The following is a 22,744-nucleotide window of genomic DNA, read 5'->3' as shown; positions in this document are numbered from 1 at the left end:
AATTCAAGTTTCAGGCCAGTTGGAACCACGTGGTGACGTAAGTCCCAAAGTGTCTGCTGGCTGGGACACCGTGGAGCTAATAATAACGACCAACGCCACCATGTCGATGTTGTCCCTCGCCATTCTGCTGCTTTTCAGAGGGTTTACTTTTTCTGCTGCAGGCAACTGTGAAGGTTAGACAGCATGGTGTGAGCAGAAGTTATACACAGCGTGGTTAACCAACACTGAACTGTGCTGATATCAGCAATAGCTTCTTATTTGAAATGTCAAAATCAGCTGCGCATGCCTGTGGCCACACAGCTCTCACACCATAATCTACCCTGCATGTGTGGACCAAATTAGGGATGCAGCCCAACACACGGATTTTTACTTACATTTACAATGACTTGTGTCAGAATATAGCTGCGAATTTATGAGTATATTGTTGAAAGTAATCTAAAATTACAGACAGAATATAGTACAAAGGTTCAGAGACTTTCAAAACAAAAGAAATCTAAATAATTAGATTAGTTTATTTCTTCATATTTCTTTGACGCTCTACTTCCAACGAAGGCCTACTTGTTAAAGCATTCTATTAAAAACAAGAAATTATACTAATAATATAAATAAAGTAGAGGTCAGGCTACTCAGCACATTTGATCTAATTTATATTTATTTTTAATTTGGAGTGAGTATGGATATGAAACGCCCACAGAGCATAACATCTTTGAGTCAGAATAACATACACGTGCATCATACATATTTTCAAATGAATATACTGAATCATTTGACTATAACAGATATGATGTTGATTGTAACAAACACTGCACCCGATGAGCAGCTTGCTTACTAACAGTGGTCTGCAGTGTGTGTGGACTTTCTCTACAGACTGTATGGCAGTCTGACCTCAGCCCACAGAGAACTCACTCCGTCCCTGGTGGAGGAAGAGCTGATCCATGCCTGCACTGCCGCCCATGGGAAAGAGGCAAGGCTGGTGAGAACACAGACACAAGCACGGAAACATATAACAACAAAGATTTAGATCATTTATACCATGTAACCATGTTAACAGAGACATGCATTCTTACAATATGGACACCAACTTGTCCATCATCATCAATCTTTGACCATCAAGGCACAAGAGAGTCATTGCTTTATATTCACCTAATTTTCTAAACTGGCAACCATTCTATTGTCTTCCTTTTATTCATGGCCATTTCTTACTTTGAAAGAGATCTCTCTCCATTGCGTCTCCATAATAAAAGTTTGGGGTGACTGGGGTCAATATTCTTTTATTAGCCAATAATTCTCATTCTGTGTAAAAAAACATTGTCAGCTTCAGTTGGATATGAAAAGCCATGTAAGAAATGTAAGAATGTTGAACAATGTGTGGAACTTGAGTCAAAGACTGCATATCCTCAATAAAAACTGAGGCTAATGTGTGTGTGTGTGTGTGTGTGTATCAGTGGCGGGCCGTGCATTTTATACCTGGGCCTTCACTGCTGAAATACCACCTTATAACCTCATGATGGCGCCACAGCTCCGGTTATTATTCGTTTCTTGGGCTGTAACTATATAACGTTACGTATTTGTATTAAACCGTTTGGTGCGAGGCTTACAAACCAAACAATACGTTTGAATAATACGAGTGCATTTGGAAAATACAGAAGCTTAAATTGTAGGAAATATAATGTTTCCTGCGCTCACGTAGGAGACAGCGGTCTGTGTGACCTCTGAACCGGAACAAAAAGAACCACAACAAAAAACAGCTGGGGCTCCGTAAGTGTTTTGGGAAGCTAGGCTAACTAGCTTAACGGGAAAACAACAGCAGCAACATGCATTCTGCTACACACTCAAGGGCCATTCAGATATTAGATGTAAAAAAAACGAACCAGTTGACTTACCAAATGCTGATCACATCCTCTTTTCTTTGTTGACAAAGATTAATCCCACAGTTAAATCCTAACTCACAAATCCGTTTATCCTCCTTCAGCCATTGAGTGTTAAAAAACAAAGCTAGGTAAAAAAAAATTAAAAATCTACACCAAGCAAAATGCAAAAAATATCATAATTTCATTCATATCTTTCAATATGAACTCTTACTACTCCAACTAAGCCTCTGCTGTAAATTTCATTTCACGACAGTCACGTGCTCGCCCACTGACTAATCACAGCACAGAATCTCACTGCAGCGCTGCTGCTAATGCTGACGTAGCTGTAGGCCTGCAGGCCACTCTGGCGCGTCTAAGAATCTCAAACTAAAGATCTGATTGTTTGAACACTATGCCAATCAACAATACCGTCCCCATTCACTTAAACTGCACATGGAGGCACTTGTGAGTCTGCAGGCCTCGGGCCTCTCTTCTACCTAGAGACACAGAGGTGAAATCTAATTGGATAAAAGCTCTACTTAAAACAAGCTGCACTGGAAGCAGAGCAACTGAGGAACACAGTAGCTGTGCAATGAGAAAATAAGATAATGGGAAAAATATTTTTATAAATGATACATGTAGTGTATTTAAGAAAAATTATTAAATTATAAAATAGCTATAACTTTGTGATTCTGTTTAGGCCAGCAGAGAAGGCTTTGCAGGCCCTGACGGCCCACCACTGGTGTGTATGTATGTATATAGTTTTGATAGTAAAACAAAGAAGGGAATTATCTACATAGAAGACTTTGGAAGATATATTCATTTGATTTGACCAATACCTGATTCAGACCAACACAGTGGCGAGTCGGCAGTCTGTCTGAAAGCGTAGATGCAGTTTCAGAAGCCATCGGCTGTCTGTCTGACGATGATTTAGCCTCGGGATACAATATTTTTAGAAGATTCTATCTGCAGTGCAGGCTACAAGACATACCTGGTTTACTTTACAATTCACGCCCACTTTATGACGTGACATGCCCCCTCCGGGATAAACATACTTATGATGTTACTTATTAACACCTTTATCTTTTCCTAAACCTAAACACGTAGTTTTGGCACCTAAAACTAACCAAGTTGTTATGGCTTCTAAACCTAACTAAGCATTTTTTCTTTCAGGGATGGAAATGAATTTAATGATTTAAAAGCTGATCAATAGTATGTTTATGTGCTGTTCTAGTGTTACTACCTAGGAGCCAGTAGTGATGCAGCAACCCGTGTCACAGCATCAGTGTCTCAACCTCTGGCCTCCCACGTCCCTGTTGAGAAGATCTGCCAGCGCCTCAGTAGCAGAGACACGCAGATCTGCCAGCTCAGATATGGTAAAGTGTGCTCACATCCATAACAAAGACTAACCATTAATTTGCGTGTGGACACAAAATAAAGCCTGTCCCTGTGTTTGGTGGTTGTCTGCAGAGCCTCCGCTGAAGAATCTGAGCAGTGATGGGCTCAAAAGGATGAGAGTCTTGGAGCTGAGGAACATTTTAGCCTCGTGGGGAGAAGAGTGTCGAGGCTGTCTGGAGAAACACGAGTTTGTCAGCCTCATCCAGGAGAAAGCACCACTGCATGCTCCCAGTATGGAACTATGAATAGTGATTGGTGTCGTCTCCACCCACCTATCCACACAGCACTAAATCAACTCACTCTTCTTGTTCCCACCCTTATCTTATTTCATCTAAATTAAAATACCAATATGTACACTACAAATTACTGTTTCATACTGCAATAAACAACAAACAGTTGTAGTTTGATTAACATCCAGTTGGTACAAATTCCTTTGAGGCACATAATGCAGCCTGACAAGTGTAATGGGGAGATAAATAATAATCTGAATGCAGGATTTACGAGCCTGAAGCACAAGATGTAGTCAGTGGGTTCAAGTCCGCCATTGGGGGCGTATTGCATGCGTCGTTCTACTCCACTTTTGCTATCTGCTCTAACTATTTTGCAAGGAAAACTGTGTTTAGTGCCGCCCAAGACGATTGTGATATGTTTAAAGATGCTAAATAAAAAAAAAACAGTGAAGCTGTTCTGAGGCACTTTCTGTAAAGACAATCATGTAAATATGTTGTCTTTCAGAAAATCCACATTTGGGCTCTTCTCAAACTGAAACGTCTTTTTGAGCCTAAAAGGTGAAAATGAGGCTTTAGGCATTAAAATGTTGAAAGCATCAGGTATTCATGAAAATGTAATTAAAAACAGGTGGAAACGTAGTGACACAGCGCTGTTCAATCATCCGTTCAACCCACGCTATCTCACCACAGTCCGTTTAGATAGTGGGCTCCGAGAGCAGGATTTCCCGGTGACTCTCGAACAAAGGATTATATGTTGGGGGATTTAACATACTATACTATGAGATTAATTTAGGACGTTTTTTATGACACTTATACTATATCATTTTACATGACATGGCATATGGTTTAGTGAGTCAGTACATTGATTAATTGTATCACTTTTTGCTGTACTATTTTTGTTGTGACCATCATTATCAAAGTTATGAAAAACACCCCAGGTAGAAGTTTCTGAAAAACCAAGTACCTTTTTGAGGATTTTGTCCTGTACCCCCACATTTTAGAAATCCCCCGCTTGCAGCGCGTTGAGCTCTCATATGAAATAGTAGGTCCCTAACACCTGAAAACAAACTTTGATGTTTAAAAACAATGGAGTTTCTCTTTTATGTCAAATAATGTAACGTTTGTAAGTTCAGCAATGGTCAAAACAATAAACATATTTATAATAAGTTAAACATAAAAAATCTCTTTCTTGAACATGTTTCCCTGTCAGAAAATCTTTTTTCTCTCCCCATTCTACATTTCTAATAGATGAAGACATTGTCTCATTTGTTTATGGACAAATATGCAAAACCCTTTAACACACTGGGTGATTTTATTGAAATAGACATAATAAATATCAGAACACAGAAGTCAGTCTTACACAGACTATTTGTCTGGTGGCATTCATGCCAAGAGCAGGATGCAAAGTCCCCGTCAGTAGCATTTCCTGTTTCAGCCGATCCACTCCGGGTTAATACCAACCCATCACACGACGTGTTCAGGTAGTAAGCAAAGTGTGCAGTAGTCTAAGGAGGAATCTCAAAACGTCCACAACAATCTGTTCCACCAGAAATCTTTCCTGAAGACACAAACAAATCCAGGACGAGACAGAGGAGTCTGTGGGTAGTCCTGGAGGTGAGGCATTATGGGCACAGCAGCAGGAGAGCAGAGGGTAAAAACATGATAAAAACACATCAAGTGGAAATAGTGGTTACTGATTTAAAGACATGAATGTGTCCAGTTATTCCACAGGCTTCATCAACCTTAAAATACCAGTGCTGCTGTCATGGATGAACATTAAATTAATAAATACATGAAGCTCAGACATTCAAAACAAACCATGACAGGCTGTGACACTGAAGAGCAAAAATACTACTCGGAAGACAGGTTCGTACATATGTCCACTTTTTGTCCCGTCAAAACTCATCTAGATTTCATTAGAGGGGGTCACGATAAATACAGCTCAGACTAGAAATGTCAACATGCAGTAATGAGAGTATTTACACCGTTTCTCAGACAGGATTCATTCAGACAGCAGGAAGTGGCAACAGCGGCAAAATCTCTCATGCAGCAAATGTTTTACCGTTGAAAATCCATCTGAAGAGAAAACCATTATTAGAGTTTCCACCAAAAAAAGGATGCAGTTTGTGTGTTTGAAGGAGGTGGGGGTTGAATTGAACACTTTTTATATTAGAGATGAAGCGTAAGATCCTGTTCTTCCCTTTTTATCTGACAGAGGTCCTTTTGCATTCAAGCGGTGTGGGAATGAAGTTTTAACAGCTAGCTTGTAACATCACGCACTGATATCTAATGAATCTTTTTGTATATGTCCGTAACGAAATAAAGAATAGTATTCTATACTTTAATATTGTAAACAAATTTCATGAAAAGTCCAATAATCATATTTGTATTTATTGTTGTTGGCACCTAGCAGTTGTAGATGGTAAAATACTGACTCGTGCTGTTTAAAGTCCCAGGGAGTTAGAGCGTCCTTAGCTTTACGGTTTCATACGTTTGCAATCCAGGGCGTTGACAAAAAATAATCCGATCAAATGAAACTTGCAAAACTATGTGGGGAGCTCGGGGAGTTTCCCTTTTGAATCTAGTCCTCCTCCTGACCTAACATCAGCTAAAGGGAGGTGTGTGTGGAGCCACAGTCCTCTGTAGCTCCGTATCGCACTGAACTCTGAGCCCGCACACTTTTTAGTGGCCAATCAAGGATTCGATTTTAATCCCACTTGTAACTGTACACCCGGCATACGCTCCAACTTCCGTTTCACTGGGACTTTAAGTATGACTTAATCGGTGCATTATAATAATTATATAATACTGAAATTAGATCTGAGATCATGTTCCATAAGTGGACCAAACTGCAAGTTCACGCCAAATTCTCTACTGCTGGCAAATCTATTCCAGTGAATACTATTACAGCTGTTATTGAAGTGGCGAAATTGGCAAACTGTTAGAAAAGGATGAATTAACATGTGACACAAATTACACACACAGTTACAATTCACTGCAGTAACCAGTTGATCACTTTGATAAAAATCTATGAAGGCCAAACGCATGCACCAAAGCATGTACGTCCTTCAAATATGACACACTGAACCATACACTCACAAAATATCTATCTCACACACACACACACACACACACACACACACACACACACACACACACACACACACACACACACACACACACACACACACACACACACACACACACACACACACACACACACACACACACACACACAATTAAAAAGAATTAGGAATGTCCATGCAGTCACAGGGTTCAGCTCCTGACTCTGAGCCACATCACTGAGAACAGTTTTTGTGTTCATCCGCAGGCTCAAAGCAGAAGAAATGTCCAGCACAAGTCCAGCAAGTCCAAAGAAAGAGGGTCATGGGGAGCCGGTGACTCCACAACACCGCTCTGTAGGAAAGTCATTAGGTCACACAACAAGACTTCATCAGCACCTTCGTCATAATCCTTCCCACTGGAACCAGTGTGTCAGTGCAGTGTCCCGTAGGCATGCTCGCTAACGCTAACTAGGGTGCAGGGATGGTGGCGCTGTGACGAGGAAAGTGAATCTATCACAGTTTCAGCTAACACAGCTAGCACACAGGGAAAGTCTGCTGCTGCTCCTTAAAGTTTAAAGAAACACACCTATGGATCTGCCCCATATATCCGTTTATGTTACTGTCAGCAGTTTTCCAAAGAGTAATTTACTTTTTGTTTTTTTTGTTACATTTAGCTTTTCTCTAAGCAGCCACTGTTTAAGTTCATTTCAGTACACTTTTAAAATCAACTTGCAGAAACATTAGCTTACCATTAGCTTGCTGTTATATTTTGTGGAATTAAATTAGCATTACATGTTGGCAAATTTGTAAGAATAAGTCTGGTGATATTTTATATTTTTCTATGACCCAATGACCCAAAACCCACATTGGATTTGATACATGGTCTTCCTCTATGACACTGAGCTCTATTATCTGTGCACGCTGTTGCACTGGGGAACATGGTACTTCACTAACAGCTGCCACAAATACTCACTGGAGCACCAAATGTGGATTAATCCGCCGCTGAACATAGTTCCCAAACAAATGCACTGCTTCATACTGTTCCAGTAACGTTTGTTAAAAACTAAAGTGGCTAGTTGCTTTAGGAAATTATTGAGCTTAAAAAAACCAATATGTTTGTGGGCTAAGGGTCTGGAATTCAAAGTATTCAGAGACTAACACATTGTTAGTTTGGGTCTTTTCCTGGAATGTGTTGACAATAAGAAAAATAGAAAATAGGGATAACAGCAAGCAGATTTAAAGCGTAATGAAAAAAATGCAGCCAGTGGCTCCGTGGAAGGTAATGTGATTGGGATTTGTAGTTCATGAAACAAAGCATGATGAAGCAGTGGCTGTAATTGAATTAAAAAGGGTCTTTTAGAGCCACAGGCGGGGTAATAACACTTCATCCAGGCTTATGGCTGATCCAAAGCCTCAACCTCTCACGTGAAGCAGTGGAACCTTTTGCTTTGGTAACCGAACTTCTCATGTCCCTCACTTCCTCCTTGCCTGGTCATGTGACTCATCCCAGAGCCAATAGGCTAAAAGTGGAAGGATGGGTGCAGTTGGTGGTAGTGAGGGGAAGTATTAGAGGAAAATAAAGAGCTGTCTCTCCTGAGGGCTAAAGGTCGATGCCTTTAACCAGCGAGGCTTCCAGTGTGACGGGGAAGTCGTGGAGTGTCTCCAGGACTCCGATGAGGGCATTGACGGTGGTGCGGTCTCTGAGCAGAGCCATGTCCTCGTACATCCGCGGGATCACCGGGCATTCCACCAGCAGGGGTAGCCACTGGGGCAGCAGGCGGTCTCTGCACAACAAACAGTGAGATAACGTTTCTACACTGGGTGGCAGGAGGATGCCGACATACAAAGTGCATACAATATCTGATATGTGTTTTCTGCCACACTGCCATGTTAAGAGTTTGGAGCAGCAGTTGAGACTCGGCTGTGTGTTTGTTGCGTCTCCTCCAGAGACTTGAGTTCTCGCCTATTTTTAACAGCAGAAACGCTGAAAATGATCTTTTGACATCATAGCAGCAACATTACTACAGTTTTGATGTCTATATCGGTTGAAAATGTCACAGACATGGTAAAAAGTCAAACTCAACACTTCCTGTTTCCTTTTCAAAATAAAAGCCCTCTGCTGTCTTTCTGTGGACCTAATCAATTCATAAAAGGCTCCATTCATTATTTCTGTACCAAGCTTTTGATTGTGGATTGTTATTATTCACAAATGAGCACGCAATTGTTAACCTTTTTATGGCATTTATAATGAATTAACATTATGGCAATTGTTAAATGCAAACTATGTAGAAAAAAGGGCCGGCAGCAACGTCTATGTGGACGCTACACGAGAGACACAGCAGCTCAGCGAGGGTGAGTTAGATTCCCTGAAAACCTCTTTTGTCAGTCAGCTTCTTACCATAACAGATATTTTCAGCCAAAGTTCAAACAGCTTGGGTTATTATCCCAAGGGATTCTATTTCTGTCTGTGCTGTTGTCTCCGATACGTTTCTGTTCTGTGGTTGGATCCTGATTGGACCCTAAACACTCATATGACTCATACTATGTCCAAATAGAATGTATGTCAATAGGACATTTTGGATCATGAATATCTCTCTGTTCATTAAATGTTTAAATATAGTATATAAATCATCTCTGACTTGACATGACTCTTTGGTGTGTGTGTGAATATTTTAATAGAGTTCCTTCTAGAAAAGTGGCATATTGTCTTGAAATGCATTTTCTAAAACATAATTCATACATTTCCGCCGCTGTTCTTGGTGAACTCTCTTTACATCACAGAATTATAAACCGTAGGTAGGTGCAGCAGTGCTCTCTTGAAACGTACCTGGCTCCGAGGCAGACCAGCAGCTGAAACTTCCCGTCCTTGCCGATGTTCCTGGGGGTGGAGTTGATCGCGTTGACGTAGCGACAGAGTGACTGACAGGTCATCCCCAGGGGCTCCGCAGTCTCCTGGAGGTCTCCCATCTGGTCAGCTGACTCCATGTAGGCAACAGCCTTCTCTGCAGAGGGAAGGGAGACGACATGTTTCCCAACACAACGTTCTGCAAATCATTCATTTTGTCCCAACATAAAATACTAATCAGTGTGCAGATCCTTCCCTTTTTACATATAAATACATTTCTGAACTAAAATATATTAAAAAAAACGTACACTCTGGTGCTGCATACACATTGACAAAATCTGGTTCAATACATAAAATTTGACTTAAAAAAAATGACTAAATTAACAAATTGTTTCCCCATAAATCACCTAAAATGTGCCAAATTAAATAGCTCATGTTATTGTCAGCAGATGGCGCTGTCCCTCCACACTCACCCACAAAGTTCCACACAAACACAGTCTTCTGGAAGAGCCGCGCCGACTTGAAGCCATGGTGGAAGAACTGTTCCAGAGCTGCCACCAAGCTGTTCTCTCCACACAGCAGGACGGTGAGGCTGCCTCTCTGCATCCAGAACCCCAGGAGACAAAACATTAACACAGGAGACACAGAGAGAACAGAAATCAGTTCCCTTTACATAAACTCTACTTCATCCATGGGATTTAAAACAACTCTGGGTCTACAGCTTTTTCTGTTGACAACAGAAACAGTAATATAGAAACTAATTATATAAAGAAAGAAAAGCCTGTGAATAGTGTGGAAACAAGTTGAGAACAATAATATTAGCAAACAGTTGACATGAGGTTCATAACCACTACGTGTTAACTTGAATTACTTATTTTCAAGAAGAACACAATTGTTTTACTGCCTTCGGTCACGACTAAAGCTAACACAAATTTCTAAAAACTAAGGTAACGCTAAATGAAATGTCCCTGCTAACTACAGGTGACTGTCCTTAGTCATGCGATCACCACTTCTTCAGACTTTGGTGCTGGTTAGTAGGGGTGGGAATCGCCAGAGATCCCGCGATACGATATTATCACGATACTTAGGTCACGATACCATATTATCACGATGCTGCGATATTATCACGATGCTGCGATATGCTGAGTATTGCGATAACATATATTGCGATTTATTACTTTTTTCAACCGCAAATGATGTCCCCAAAGGAGAACTGTGTCAACATGTTTTATCTAATAAGGTCAAGTTTTCAGTCTGTTCATCTCACTTCAATCGTTTTTATTGCAGCAAAATGGTATTGTCAAGCAGACAGACTGACCAACACTGTCATAAAAACCTGTCATAAATAGTGCACCTGACTGTTTGTATTACAGTCTACATAGTCCAACTTAACTGAATGCAAACGCGTCTATAACTTCTATAAGTACGATATAAGAGTTATATAACTGGTATAACTTGCGATGCATGGACGTCAAGGGCAGAGAGACAGTTATGCGCTGCACTCTCCCCATGAGCCTGGCTACGGTTGGCAGATTTAACACCCGTTGTGAGGCCAGATTGAGCGTGTGAGCGAAACACTTCACATGTGACTACATGGAATCAGTGTTGTCTGGTTCACAGCCTCTTTCAGGGCAGTATTCATTGCCCTTTACTCCATCACTCCGCTGACAGAGGGCACTTATTAAAGTGAGGCCTGCACCGTTAGACCAGCACTTTACTGAGTAAAACATATTGAACACAGTCAGATGGAGACGGAGAGAATTAAATCCACAGTGATTTAAATAATAAAAATCTGTTAATTCATCATCGATTCTGAGAAGGAGATCAGTCGCTCACCTCTTTCTCTGGCTTGTGGAAGTGTTTGACAATGTTGTTTACAGCCTCCCCGATGGCTTCTTGGATTTGGGATGAAGTCGGTTCTGGAATTAAGAAAATGGCCGTGTTGATATACAAGCAGAGAGAAGCATGGCGACCCCATCTTAGTCATTTGTTATGCTTCTTCATGCTGAATGACTTATTTCCAAGAAACGCATGAATGTATGAATGAAAAGAAGGTGGTGATTGTGTGTGATTCTTTGTGGAGAAACTCAGTTTTACAGATCTATCGATTAAATCAACAAGTCCAACAACAACGTAGGAATATTAGTTGACTAACAATTTCTTTGGTCAAAGAGAGCCCTACAGTGAAGATCTCTGACAGTCTCCTCAACAACCATTATGAGCGTGACCTTACTGCTATATGACACACAGAACACTGAGTGTTTTCCAAGTTCATTCCTGTATTTGTAGACTTTAAAATCAAGGGTTTAGTCATTGTCAGACCATCATTTCATTCCTGACAGAGACAGAGATCTGAAATATTGAGTCTAAAGTGAGCGACTGGAATTATTATAGACCGCTCCAGTGTTTTAATCATTATCAATCAATAACTCATACATTAAAAAAATTATTCTTTTCTAAAATGTATTAAATGGTGCTAAAATAATAAGCTCAAAATAAAAAAGTAAGAAAAACATCACTTAATTAAGTTTCCTTATTATGTCTTTAATTAAAAGACAGACAAAGACAATTACTAATTGATATTATTAATTAGGAAATGCAAATAGAGGTTGCCTTTTTGCGTTTATGTTAAACATAAAGACAGCTGTCTGAACCGGTTTCTCAAGATGATCTACAGACCTTGTGAGCAGTTTAATGTAGGAACTATTTTCATTGTGCCACGCTTCATCTGTCAACCATATCACCGCTGTTGCTACTGCTAGCTCCCCTAGCACCACTGAGCTAGCCAATGTTACAGCTCAGTCGAGGAGGACACCATTAATGTTTACATCTTGTGCTGTCACAAGAACGAGCCTTTCGTCTGTGAGTAGATGCACGCATCCTTCTGCGCAGTGATACAGTTGGCTGGTGTAGTTGGGTAGAAAAAGTTACTACAAGATCTGTGGATTATCTTGAGTAACCGGGTCATGAATTCTGGAAAGAGACATTGCTGTTAGGATTCTTTGGCTCTTTGAACACCACAAGTGTCCACGAGTTCCATTATATTAGAGAGGAATCAGACATCTCTACGGCAAATATCTCCAACACTCTGCAGCAAACACCAAAACTATCTAGATTGTTAAATAGTACTACAGGTGGGAGGAAATGTATGTAGTTTTGATTTTGGGGTGAACTTAAAATTGCTTTTTTAAAAGTCTATTATTACTCTGGTGCCACACTCTGGACAGCCTACTGAAACAGCTTTTATGTTGTGATATAACTATAAAGCTTTATCTCATGGGTCGGTATAATTACAAATTGCAGTATCCTGTAAATAACTATGTAATTTGGTATTAATTATAGGAAGTTTATTATATTTAAAGTCAGTTAAAAAAAATGTGTTAGTTACGTTTTTGTTGTTTCTTAAAATAAAAAAGGTAATCCAAGTAAGTAATTCATCATTTCTGTGGGGCTATGGGGATTAAAACCAGAGTAGGTCTACAGCAGTGAGTGTCTGCAGAGCTGCATGCGAGTCCTGACAGATACTCACTGTATCCTCGTCCAGACAACGACGTGATGCTGATGCGTCTGGTCTGGGATGGCGAGCGCTGCAGCGGGGGTGTACGGCAGCCTCTCCCAGAATCCTCCTCTCCGCTGGGCACCGCCAGCTCACCGATCAGCACCCTCTCCAGGCTGCCGTCATCCACGCCCTTACCGAGCCACCGACCACATGGAAACCTGGAGGGGTGGGAGACAACAGAGGGCTGAGGGGTTTAGATGGATCTGTTTTCGTCTTATTAGTTGATAAACTGTTTTTCTTTTCTTGCCTTGTTGTCCTTACGGTTTCTTTTTTTTCCTCAGCAAGTTCTTGGGACCGGCTTGTACTCAAAAAGCCACGATACTTGACCCTTAATAATGCCATGCTTCATATTCACGTGGTGTGTGTATATGTTAGGAAACTACAAAAAACTCAAAGGAAGTTAAAAGGTTTCTGGAACCGAGAGTAATTTTCTTTTTCTCACTTTATACTAAGGGAAATATTACTGAGGAATTTATATTTATGATAATTTGGTTATTGTATGTCTAAATTAAATGCCAGAATCTTGAAAACCTATTCACCAATCTCTCCTAATTGTCCATAAATTTCATGGCAATCCATCTGATAATTGTCGAGATAAGAAACAACCTCATGGTGGCGCTGGAGGGAGAGTCAGAGGTTTACCAATATCAGTAGGATTAATCATCTGCGGATCATGAATGGCTGTAAAAAATGTCACTTCATCAGATAGCTGTTGAGATATTTCAGTGTGGGTGGTGGACACCCGGAGTGACCGAGCACAGCCGACAACACACAGCACTCCACTCACTTGTATGTGTGTCCTGTGATCTCGTTGCGCACCATGACGCAGTCCACCAGCCATTTAGCCAGCAGGCCGGCGTTATCGTGTCCCAGCTGCACCGTGGTCAGCTTCCCCAGGTTCTGACACTAAACACAGACACACAGTGAGGACAAAACCGAATTAATCTAATACTGCAACATCAAACCCTACTATATATACTTTATCAGTGTACAATCAACTGACAAAGGACTGATATAACTTTAGTTCTGAGCAGTGCTTGTACAGTACTTACTTAAAGTGCAGACATAAAATACAATACAGAGAAAATTCATGGCTGAGATTGTAGCTATTTTTAAATATGGTGTTCTACTCTGAAAACATGTTCTAGCAGGATATCAGACCATCTATAACCCAATCCAAAGTTAACATGACAACACAGGCTACAGGGGAATAAGGCGACAGATGGAGGTAATGGGAGTTGGATGAAAGGTGGAGCAGGGGCTTCTTCTAACCTTGAACAAGGCGGAGATGTGTGTGTGAAGCCTGAAAGCAGACTGAGGGAGATGAAAACACTTGTTAACACACAACGGATGGACAATCAAAACGGTGGCGTGGCGATCTCACAACCAAAAACAAGAACATCAACCAACATGCGGACTGAACAAAAACATTACCTGTGGCAACATGCGCCCGAACCCACATGCAAGGTGAGGAGGGAGTGATTTATGTCTCTATGGGAGGTGGGCTGAATTTACCAACAGTAGACTACTTTAATCTTCTCAGAACTCCAATTAATGTCCTCATCAGAACAACAGTGGACTGACCTCTCTAAAGGAACAGAGGTTTTTTTTTTAGGACAGCCTTTGTTGTTTTTATAATTTAGGGTAATCACAACAACTCACCTGCAGTGTATATTGTTATATTTATATTGTATACGCGCTGCTAGCATGCAAAGTGTGTCACAGTGACAGAGGAGGTTAACACAGAGGGGCAGTGCTACAGCGATAAAGGAGGTAAACACGGAGAGTAAAGCTGAACATCATGCCCGACACACAGAAAGCCTGGACATCACCCAAACTGCGCTCGGAGTGTGCTCAGCTTGTGAGAGGTCAAAGGTCACACCACTCACGTCAAAGGTCATTTCCAGGACGTTCTTGGGGATCTGCATGATACCCGAGTCTCCCAGCTCTCCGGACACACACACCCAGGGGTTGGAGGTGGTCATGGCGTTGCTCAACTTCTTGATGGGGATGATGACGACTCGATACGGGATCACTGAGGCGGCAGAAACACCACGTCAGCGCCACAGCAGAGAAATAAACAATAAGCTAATTAGACTCAACATAGGTAGGTTATCTAACTGGGTCGATTTAATAATGAAATCACAGATTCAGGGCGAACACACTGTAGCAGAAAGGAAACGGAGGACTTTAAAGCATGGCCTGTGGCTGCAGACATGCACACTCTGCATGCACAGTGTGTTCATTTATCTGAATGGGATTAGCTGGTCTGTGAGCTGAATAATACATTGTGTTTTAAAACTTGATTAAACCGTACATTCATCCTCATGGTTTATTCATACTAATAGCTCAGCCAGTCATTGATCCACATTAATCCATCGAGCAGCTGCAGTTAACCAAATAACTCAGGAGTCAGTGAGGATACTTTCCATATTTTAAAAAGCTACTGTATTGGAAAAATACAGAACAAAACACATTACAGTGCAAAACTCTGTCGTCTATGCTCCCTTTTCTTTAGGGTCCAATCAGAATGCTCCACACTGTCTTATTCTAACCAATCATTGTGTTCCAGAAAGCAGACGTGGTGTTGTACTAATGTTTGAATCGGAGCTGAGGTTTCGATGTTACGGTGGAAGCTGATTGGATAGGGGTCGGAGGTCATGCAAGGCAGAACTCACTAATGGTAGTGAAGACGCTGGTGAAGCAGAAGTAGTCGACAGTGTTGAGGGAGAGCAGGTGGAAGAGGAACTGCTCCTTCTCCTCCTCACTGCGCAGGAAGGCGTAGCGCTTGTACAGCTTCCTGTAGGACACAGCACAGCCAGGTTAGGTTCACTTTAGAATATCATCATCTGCTGTTCAGACTCCGCCCCTTTTCTTTACTGTTTGAAGAAATTGTCTTGTGTTTGGATACCTTTTCATGTTGGGTCAGTTGCTGCTAATGGACAGCCATATATCAGTAAGTAAACCAGAGAGAAGTGTCTTTTCTTGGTGTTTTTTTCATTCAAATTGTATTCAGATCATTTCTGTGATAAAAAAAGACTGGTTTATATTATGTAAAACTGCAAACATTTTTCACAATATTCTTCATTTTTCATTGAGATTATGAGGACAGTGCTGCTGTACCAACATCAGCCTGGATGTATACTTCAAACTAAAGTACTTAGTTTTGTTCATCAGGCATGATTTATGTACGAAAGGGAACAATCTATCCAGGGTGGTCAGCTTCATGTGGTGAGGCTGGAGTACCTTTTCCACTTTTTTGAATTTGAAGATTCTGAATTGGATAACAGCACTTCATTCATAAATAATATTACATTTCTCTAATAATTTGGCTTGTAGACAAAGCATCTAATGCATGTATTAATATCACTTTCTCCTGTCATTAGGCAGAGCAGGACAGTCCCAGGCCTGCTGGGACCATCTCTCCCACTGGTTGAGAGATGAATGCATCCTACTGAAAAGTTTAGGGATCCTGATGTGCAATGCTTTTAATGGTGTTAGGTTCACCAGACGTGCATTTGCCAAATCAACTGAATAAATTAAATCTTTTCTCTTGTAGAAGTGAGACATACTTCTTTGAAACATTTCTGATAAAGCATGAATACCTTTGTGTGTGTGTGTGTGTGTCTGAGAATCTTAATGGGCACAGGCCCATTGCTGCTCCATGTGGCTGATGGGGGAACACACTCACTGTACTGTCAGCAGCCATATGTGGAAGAGAGGGTGGATCTAAATAGAATGGTAAATGGACTGTGCTTGTATCACTTTTTTTGTGTCACTTTTCTAGTCTTCCGACCAAGTACACATCGACATGGACTAGCAGAGCTGAGGATCGAATCGCCGATCTGACTGAAGGACGACCTCTCTACCACTGAGCCACTGTCAATCACAAGGTAGCCCCGCCCTAAAGCATCCCCTGCTTTATGGTCTATTTGACTCTAAATGGACCATCATTTACTAACTGAACATCATGCTGTATTGAAGAAGACTTGAAACTAGAGATTGAGACCATAAACTCATGTTTACTGAGGGAATAATTCAAGTGAGAAGTAGTCATTTTCTCATAGACTTCTATACAACCAGACTTCTTTTTGCAACCGGAGGAGTCGCCCCCTGCTGGTTCAGTAGAGATAATGCAAGTTTGAGGCATTTCCGCATTGGCTTAACTTTTCAGACCCTGAGGCTACTTCCACTCTTTTAATACAGTCTATGAACAGCACACTTGAAAGCTTATTTGGACAAGCCAAACAATGGTGAGGTTTATGCTTTATCTGAAGTATTTTCAAACAATAAGTTTCTCTTTCACAAGAGAAAAGACAAATTAAAACGTGTCTGGTCCGATGAAGAGCAACCGTCTACCACGAGGTGGAGGAGAAAGAGATTTAATAACACCTACAGAAGAACTGCAAATATCGAGTCTAAAAGCTGGATAAATGTCTTCACACATTTGATATAAATTAATTTTGTTTTGATTTGCATATTGGTGTGATTAGTTTACAATAACTCATCTTTTGGGACATTACAATATTAGAACGGCTGCATCTCAGAACATGGAAATCAATCTCACCCTTATCAAAAGCACAGAGCAAGTGTGTGTGTGTGTGTGAGAGAGTTGATCACATGTGTGCTCACTTGGTTAAGGCGTGTCGGGACAGCAGCTGTTTAAGGTGTTGAGAGAGCAGCTTCTTCTCCAGAGACAGGCGGATCCAGGCCCTCGCTCGTCCCACGTCTGTCTTTATCTCGGACATGCTCTGGATATGCCTGAGGAGACCGACAATGGAGGGACAGAAGACAGATGGATGAAGGCTCGTAAAAACGGGCACACCGCCATGAAAGTCCACCCTCATCCCCCTGATGATCAGTGACTCTCAGTAATAAACTACTGTAATTTAACATGAACCTGCTGGTTTCAGCCTTTACTTCAGTCAGTCTGAAGAGGAGAGTCAGACTGTTCTTTACTTTTTACAGTATTAATACTTACAATATTCACTATATGTTACGTAATATTACAATTCTGTTTGTATAATTCTACCACTGCTACTCCTGTCTACTGCATATACAATGCAATGACTGTCCTGGAGGAGGAATTCCTCCTTTATTGTAAACTTGCTCTTCTTGGTTTTTACATTCATTTAGTTCACGTAGATGTTTGTTTCTTTGTTCCATAAACAAACGAAGAAACAAACATCTACGTGAAAACTAGTTTGCAAAGTAGCCAGGCTCTACGCCATAACCATGAGAATCCCATTTTGAACAACAAACCCTGATTTTGAACTATGTAAACAAAATGAACTTGACATGATTCTTAAATCTCCCAGAATGCCTCTCAACAACACCTAGGGAAACAGGGTTTTTCTGTGCTACGTATCAAAGAACCCCAGAGACGGCATTAGGCAGTTCAGCATTTTCTTTTCGGCATAGTGGTCACAGTTACAGAATTACAACCAGTGAAGAAGAAATAAATGTGAAACTATTTTTGGAGTGTCACAAACACCACAAAATTACTCTCTGTACTGTCAAAATGTTGTATATATTAGGTCTTAATTCTCAAACAACAGTTCTTAGTTAAAATAATAGAAGTTGTGGGCATGTTGCTTCAGCTTCTGGTATCATGTTGCTCAGCATAGACTAATGTAAACTCTTTATTGGCCCTGAAAACACAAAAGCCTCAGGAAACCTGAAAAACATAGTCAAACAACTGTCTTTGGGGTGCCATCTTGGAACACTGTATCCAGTTCTTTATTACATACATGTTATATGTGAGGATGGTGGCGTATTAGAGATGAAATGGTAAAAGCAGAAGGTAGACAATAATGTAATTTTCTCAATGTATCTGTTAACTGTTTGGTCTGTAAAGTATCAGAGGCAAAAAGTGTTCAAATGTCTTGTTTTGTCTGACCAACAATCAAAAAACCCAAACATGTATATTTTACTACCACAGAAAACAAAGACTAGCAACGAATTGACACATCTGACAAACAGAGAATGTCTGGCTATTTTACTTTGAAAAATTAAAAGATTAATGGAAATAGTTGACAATAATTTCTGGAATTTACTAAATGGTCAGTGCGAAGATGCAGCTTTAGAAAGAAGAGCTTGTTCTCTGATTCTGAGGGGTCAGGAAGTGGTTTATGTTTTCACATGGGTATTTCTGAAATACTGCAAGTCGAAGACAACTATGAACTATGTTTCTGTAATTGTCCATAAAACACACAGTGGTTGGAGACAAACACAACTGTACACCAAAAAGGATCCGATCAGTCAGTGAGTACTTATCACTCATTTTGCATCAGAAGTCATTTATACTCATTGCTACTTAAGGATGTGTTTTTGTAACGTCATCGCTAGAGGACAGCAGCACGTACCTCATATCCTGTATGAGGGACACGCGTAGAGACGGCATTGCTACGGAACAGTCAGACTTCCTCCTCTCAGGAACATTTGACACTGTTGAAGAATAATACAGGATATAATAGCTTTGTTAAAATCAGGGATGTGTTTTAGGTAATGCAGGACAGTCAGTGTGTGTGTGTGTGTGTGTGTGTGTGTTACCTGGTGACTCTGCCTGCTGCTGCTCCAGCTTCTCCTCTCGGGCCTGGTAGTGCAGCAGGTGGGACCACAGGGCCGACTTCCCCTAAGAGGTCAGAGAACCAGAATCAAGGCACACGTAAAGACAGCGAATGCGTTCACTGATGAAGACGAAGATTATACACACACAAAGAGGATTTTTCAGTCAATAACCTCTTAGCCTCAATATCCAATATGATCCTACAAACCTGATTAACCACAGTGTGTTTATACTGACAGCATGGGTGGGTGGGTGTGCCATCAGATTGTTTTTATTATAAATCTGTTTAGAAGTAGGGTTGTATGAGGTACTTCTCCATAGTCAGTGTATTACCTACAGTAGATAAGGTTTGGAGAAACAGACAGGAGAACCAGCATGGGATCAAAGTAATGTAATGCTGTGGACGTATTTTAGACAGATAAAAAAATCGATATCAGTTGAAGTGTACGCTATATTTAGAATATTGTCATCGCTATACCTTGCTGGAACTGAAGCCGTTATCTATGCTCTCTTCAAAAGGCACTAGACTCCATTAGTAAAAATCGCTTTTCAAAAACAGTAATTTTACCTCACAGAACACAAGAGTTGCTGGACTACCGCTGCCTCGATCGGTTAGTTTGCTTGTGTTATTGTGTGACTTTGGTGAATCTGAACTAATTAATAACACAAACAAACTAACCGATCGAGGCGGTGGTAGACTATACTCAGGGTTCTGCGTGGTTAAATTACTTTTTTTGTCAAAGGAGTCTCGTGGCTTTGAAGAGAGCATAGGTAACGGCTTCAGTTCCTCCTCGGAAATGGAAGCGATGAAATTGTTCTTTGAGACACTTTTTTTTGTCCTTTTGCATTTATTTGATAGAGATAGGAAAGGGGGAGAGGGAGAGAGAGAGGAGATGACATGCAGCAAGGTAAGGATTTGGCCTTGGAACATGTGGTGCATGCTCTACCAGGTGAGCTACCGGAGTACCCCAGCCTAAAGTATTCCAAATACAGCGTACACTTAAACCGATATAGATTTTATAGATGTCTAAAATACGTCCACAGCAGTACATTGCTTAACTCCCGTGCTTAACTTCAGTGTATGTGTGTGTGCTGACCTGTTTGACCTGCAGCCCGTGGCTCCAGATCCTCTCCAGCAGGTCACACAGGCTGGCGATCAGAGTGTTTTCCTCCAGTCCAGTGATGTTGACATCACCGTGGCCCAGCTCCACCGCCTCCTGGCCCATCTTCTCCACCAGCATACGCTTGGTCTGAACACACATACACACACACACACTGATAACTATATGGCTTAAAGGCTTTAGAATTCTAGGAATTATTAATCTTGCTGAATAATTCCAGTGTACTCTGGTGCACAACATAACACCATGGTTCAAACTAAATATTTCCAAGATGCAGAGAAAATGTGTCAATCATTCTAATTCAAACTCACTTATTTTGAAAAAATGACAGATGACTGAAAATCTAAATAAATAAGTAAAGAATAAAGTAAATAAGTAATGTTTAATCAAATTATAAAGTCTACCAAGAGGTATTTTAATATGCAATGCAAACTATAAACAACTATTACAATAGCTGAGTCTATTAGCAATGTATGTCTCATACCAGTAGCACTATTTATCGTAATTATGACCACAATTTCATTGGTTCCAGTTACAAAGAGGATGTTCCATGTGTCTGATATCAACTTTGGTTTAAAGTGACAGTGACTGGCGTCAGTAGGGGGAGCTTTTGCTTTTCGCGTTATGAACACATGGCCAATGATAACCTCACGAGAACGAGGCGGCCACAGATTTTAGAGCCACAGTTGCTCTCCACCGACTGCATGACCCAAAGCATGATGGGAAACGCTTGGCTCTCGCCCAATCAGAAAGCTGATTTGCTCTTAGTCTCATGTTGTGTAAGAAAGGTTTAATCTAAAAATCTATCTTGTGTGGTCGATAATAATAAAGCTTATTATTTAACACATATCACGACGAGCAGCAAAGTGTTTTACAGGCAGACATAAAAAGAACAAAGGATAGCATACAATGCAGATACACGCACATTTCCACATAAATATATATTTACAAACACACATGAATCCTAACGAGGTCTGTAAACTACAAGTAGGCTACAGATCAGATCTAACAGGAAGTGACTGTTTCTTTGACTTCCTGTTTATTCTTTGAAGGCGGCTGAAAACTGTCTGACATGACCTCAGTTTTTTGTCAACGCTGCCGCCTGCTCTCGTCTACTTTCCAGGCAAGAAGCAGTTCTCGAACGAGCCTTATACCTTTGTCTCTCCCATCATGCATCATTCATGAGGGATGATTCCCCTCAGAGCTTTGGGTTTGTGACTGTCTGTGTGAGTAAGTAAGTAAAGGTGTCAGGAGGTCACTAATAAATCACAGGCTGTCTCTAAGTGCAGGGACATGCTGTTGTCGTATGTTTCACCTTCATGCGACACTCCTTGAGCAGCCCCTCCACAAACTTCCAGTTGGTCTGAGCAATGACGGCGGGAGACAGATCAGACAGTTTGGGCTGCCGGAGGTTCTTCCCCAGGCTGCGGGCCTCCTGCATGTATTTCTGGAGATCAAAGGGAACCGGTTAGTGAGCTCCGGAGAACAGACCTGAGCAATACAGTAATGAAGAAAAATGCTTGATCTATAGCGCAGACACTAAAAGGTCCATCAGACAAACATCAATCAGCTGTTGCCATTTTTCAAGTGACAAGATTTGAAAATCCAACTCAAAGAATTGGTGTGAGTTAAGAGGAAAGGGTGTGACACAGGAGAGGAGTGAAAGCCGGGGCGTCCTTTAAGAAGGAGTGGGAGTGTTGGGAGTGTTGGGAGTGTTGGGAGTGTTGGGGGGTTTGGAGAGTTGACTTCCCAGAACTGAAGTACCACATGTTTTCCACAATGTTCCCTAGCTCAGAGTGCTTCCTCAAAATAAGAACTTTCCAACTGCTCTTTCTTTGGTTCATTTTTGTTTTATTTCAGCTCAGAAAACTTCTGAGGGCCTGGTGTGATTTTAAGCTGCAATAATGATTAATTAAATATAGATTTTTTTGTCTGAACCGGATTAGGCCTGACCCGATAAATAGCTGTTTGATGCTATATTAATGCTCTGAATATCAAATTTAGTACCTTTAAAGTTATAATATTAATATATAAAATTATATAAAAGTTATTATCATCAAATTAAACCCTACTTTTGATACTCTCTTTATGTTCGACATATTTTCTGC

At 40.9% G+C, this 22,744-nt stretch overlaps 2 protein-coding genes across 3 annotated transcripts in view; one reads left to right on the top strand and one right to left on the bottom strand.

Annotated features, from left to right (window-relative positions):
• The first annotated feature begins 55 nt into the window (after positions 1-55).
• cdnf (cerebral dopamine neurotrophic factor) lies at positions 56-4,467 on the top strand. The gene is made up of 4 exons (XM_079183867.1): positions 56-173; positions 846-973; positions 3,085-3,226; positions 3,321-4,467. Exons 1-4 carry the CDS (start codon positions 101-103, stop codon positions 3,491-3,493), a joined length of 516 nt encoding a protein of 171 aa, XP_079039993.1. The 5' UTR covers positions 56-100; the 3' UTR covers positions 3,494-4,467.
• Positions 4,468-4,784: 317 nt separating this feature from the next.
• dennd5b (DENN/MADD domain containing 5B) overlaps positions 4,785-22,744 on the bottom strand; it is a 71,707-nt gene continuing 53,747 nt past the window's right edge. For both annotated transcript variants that reach the window (XM_079183865.1, XM_079183866.1), the window contains 13 exons: positions 21,952-22,083; positions 20,613-20,765; positions 19,500-19,581; positions 19,313-19,394; positions 17,580-17,708; positions 15,626-15,747; positions 14,837-14,982; positions 13,735-13,853; positions 12,918-13,105; positions 11,225-11,307; positions 9,862-9,988; positions 9,371-9,545; positions 4,785-8,327 (listed from right to left, as the gene is read on the bottom strand). In XM_079183865.1, the coding sequence (XP_079039991.1) occupies positions 8,144-8,327; positions 9,371-9,545; positions 9,862-9,988; positions 11,225-11,307; positions 12,918-13,105; positions 13,735-13,853; positions 14,837-14,982; positions 15,626-15,747; positions 17,580-17,708; positions 19,313-19,394; positions 19,500-19,581; positions 20,613-20,765; positions 21,952-22,083 (1,722 nt within the window). In that variant the 3' untranslated portion in view covers positions 4,785-8,143. The remainder of the gene's footprint in view (positions 8,328-9,370; positions 9,546-9,861; positions 9,989-11,224; positions 11,308-12,917; positions 13,106-13,734; positions 13,854-14,836; positions 14,983-15,625; positions 15,748-17,579; positions 17,709-19,312; positions 19,395-19,499; positions 19,582-20,612; positions 20,766-21,951; positions 22,084-22,744) is intronic.

Source organism: Pholis gunnellus (assembly GCF_910591455.1).
Source record: "Pholis gunnellus genome assembly, chromosome: 22".
Classification (NCBI taxonomy): domain Eukaryota; kingdom Metazoa; phylum Chordata; class Actinopteri; order Perciformes; family Pholidae; genus Pholis; species Pholis gunnellus.
Note: the sequence above shows the minus strand (reverse complement) of the source record. Positions and strands in the feature narration are given on the sequence as shown.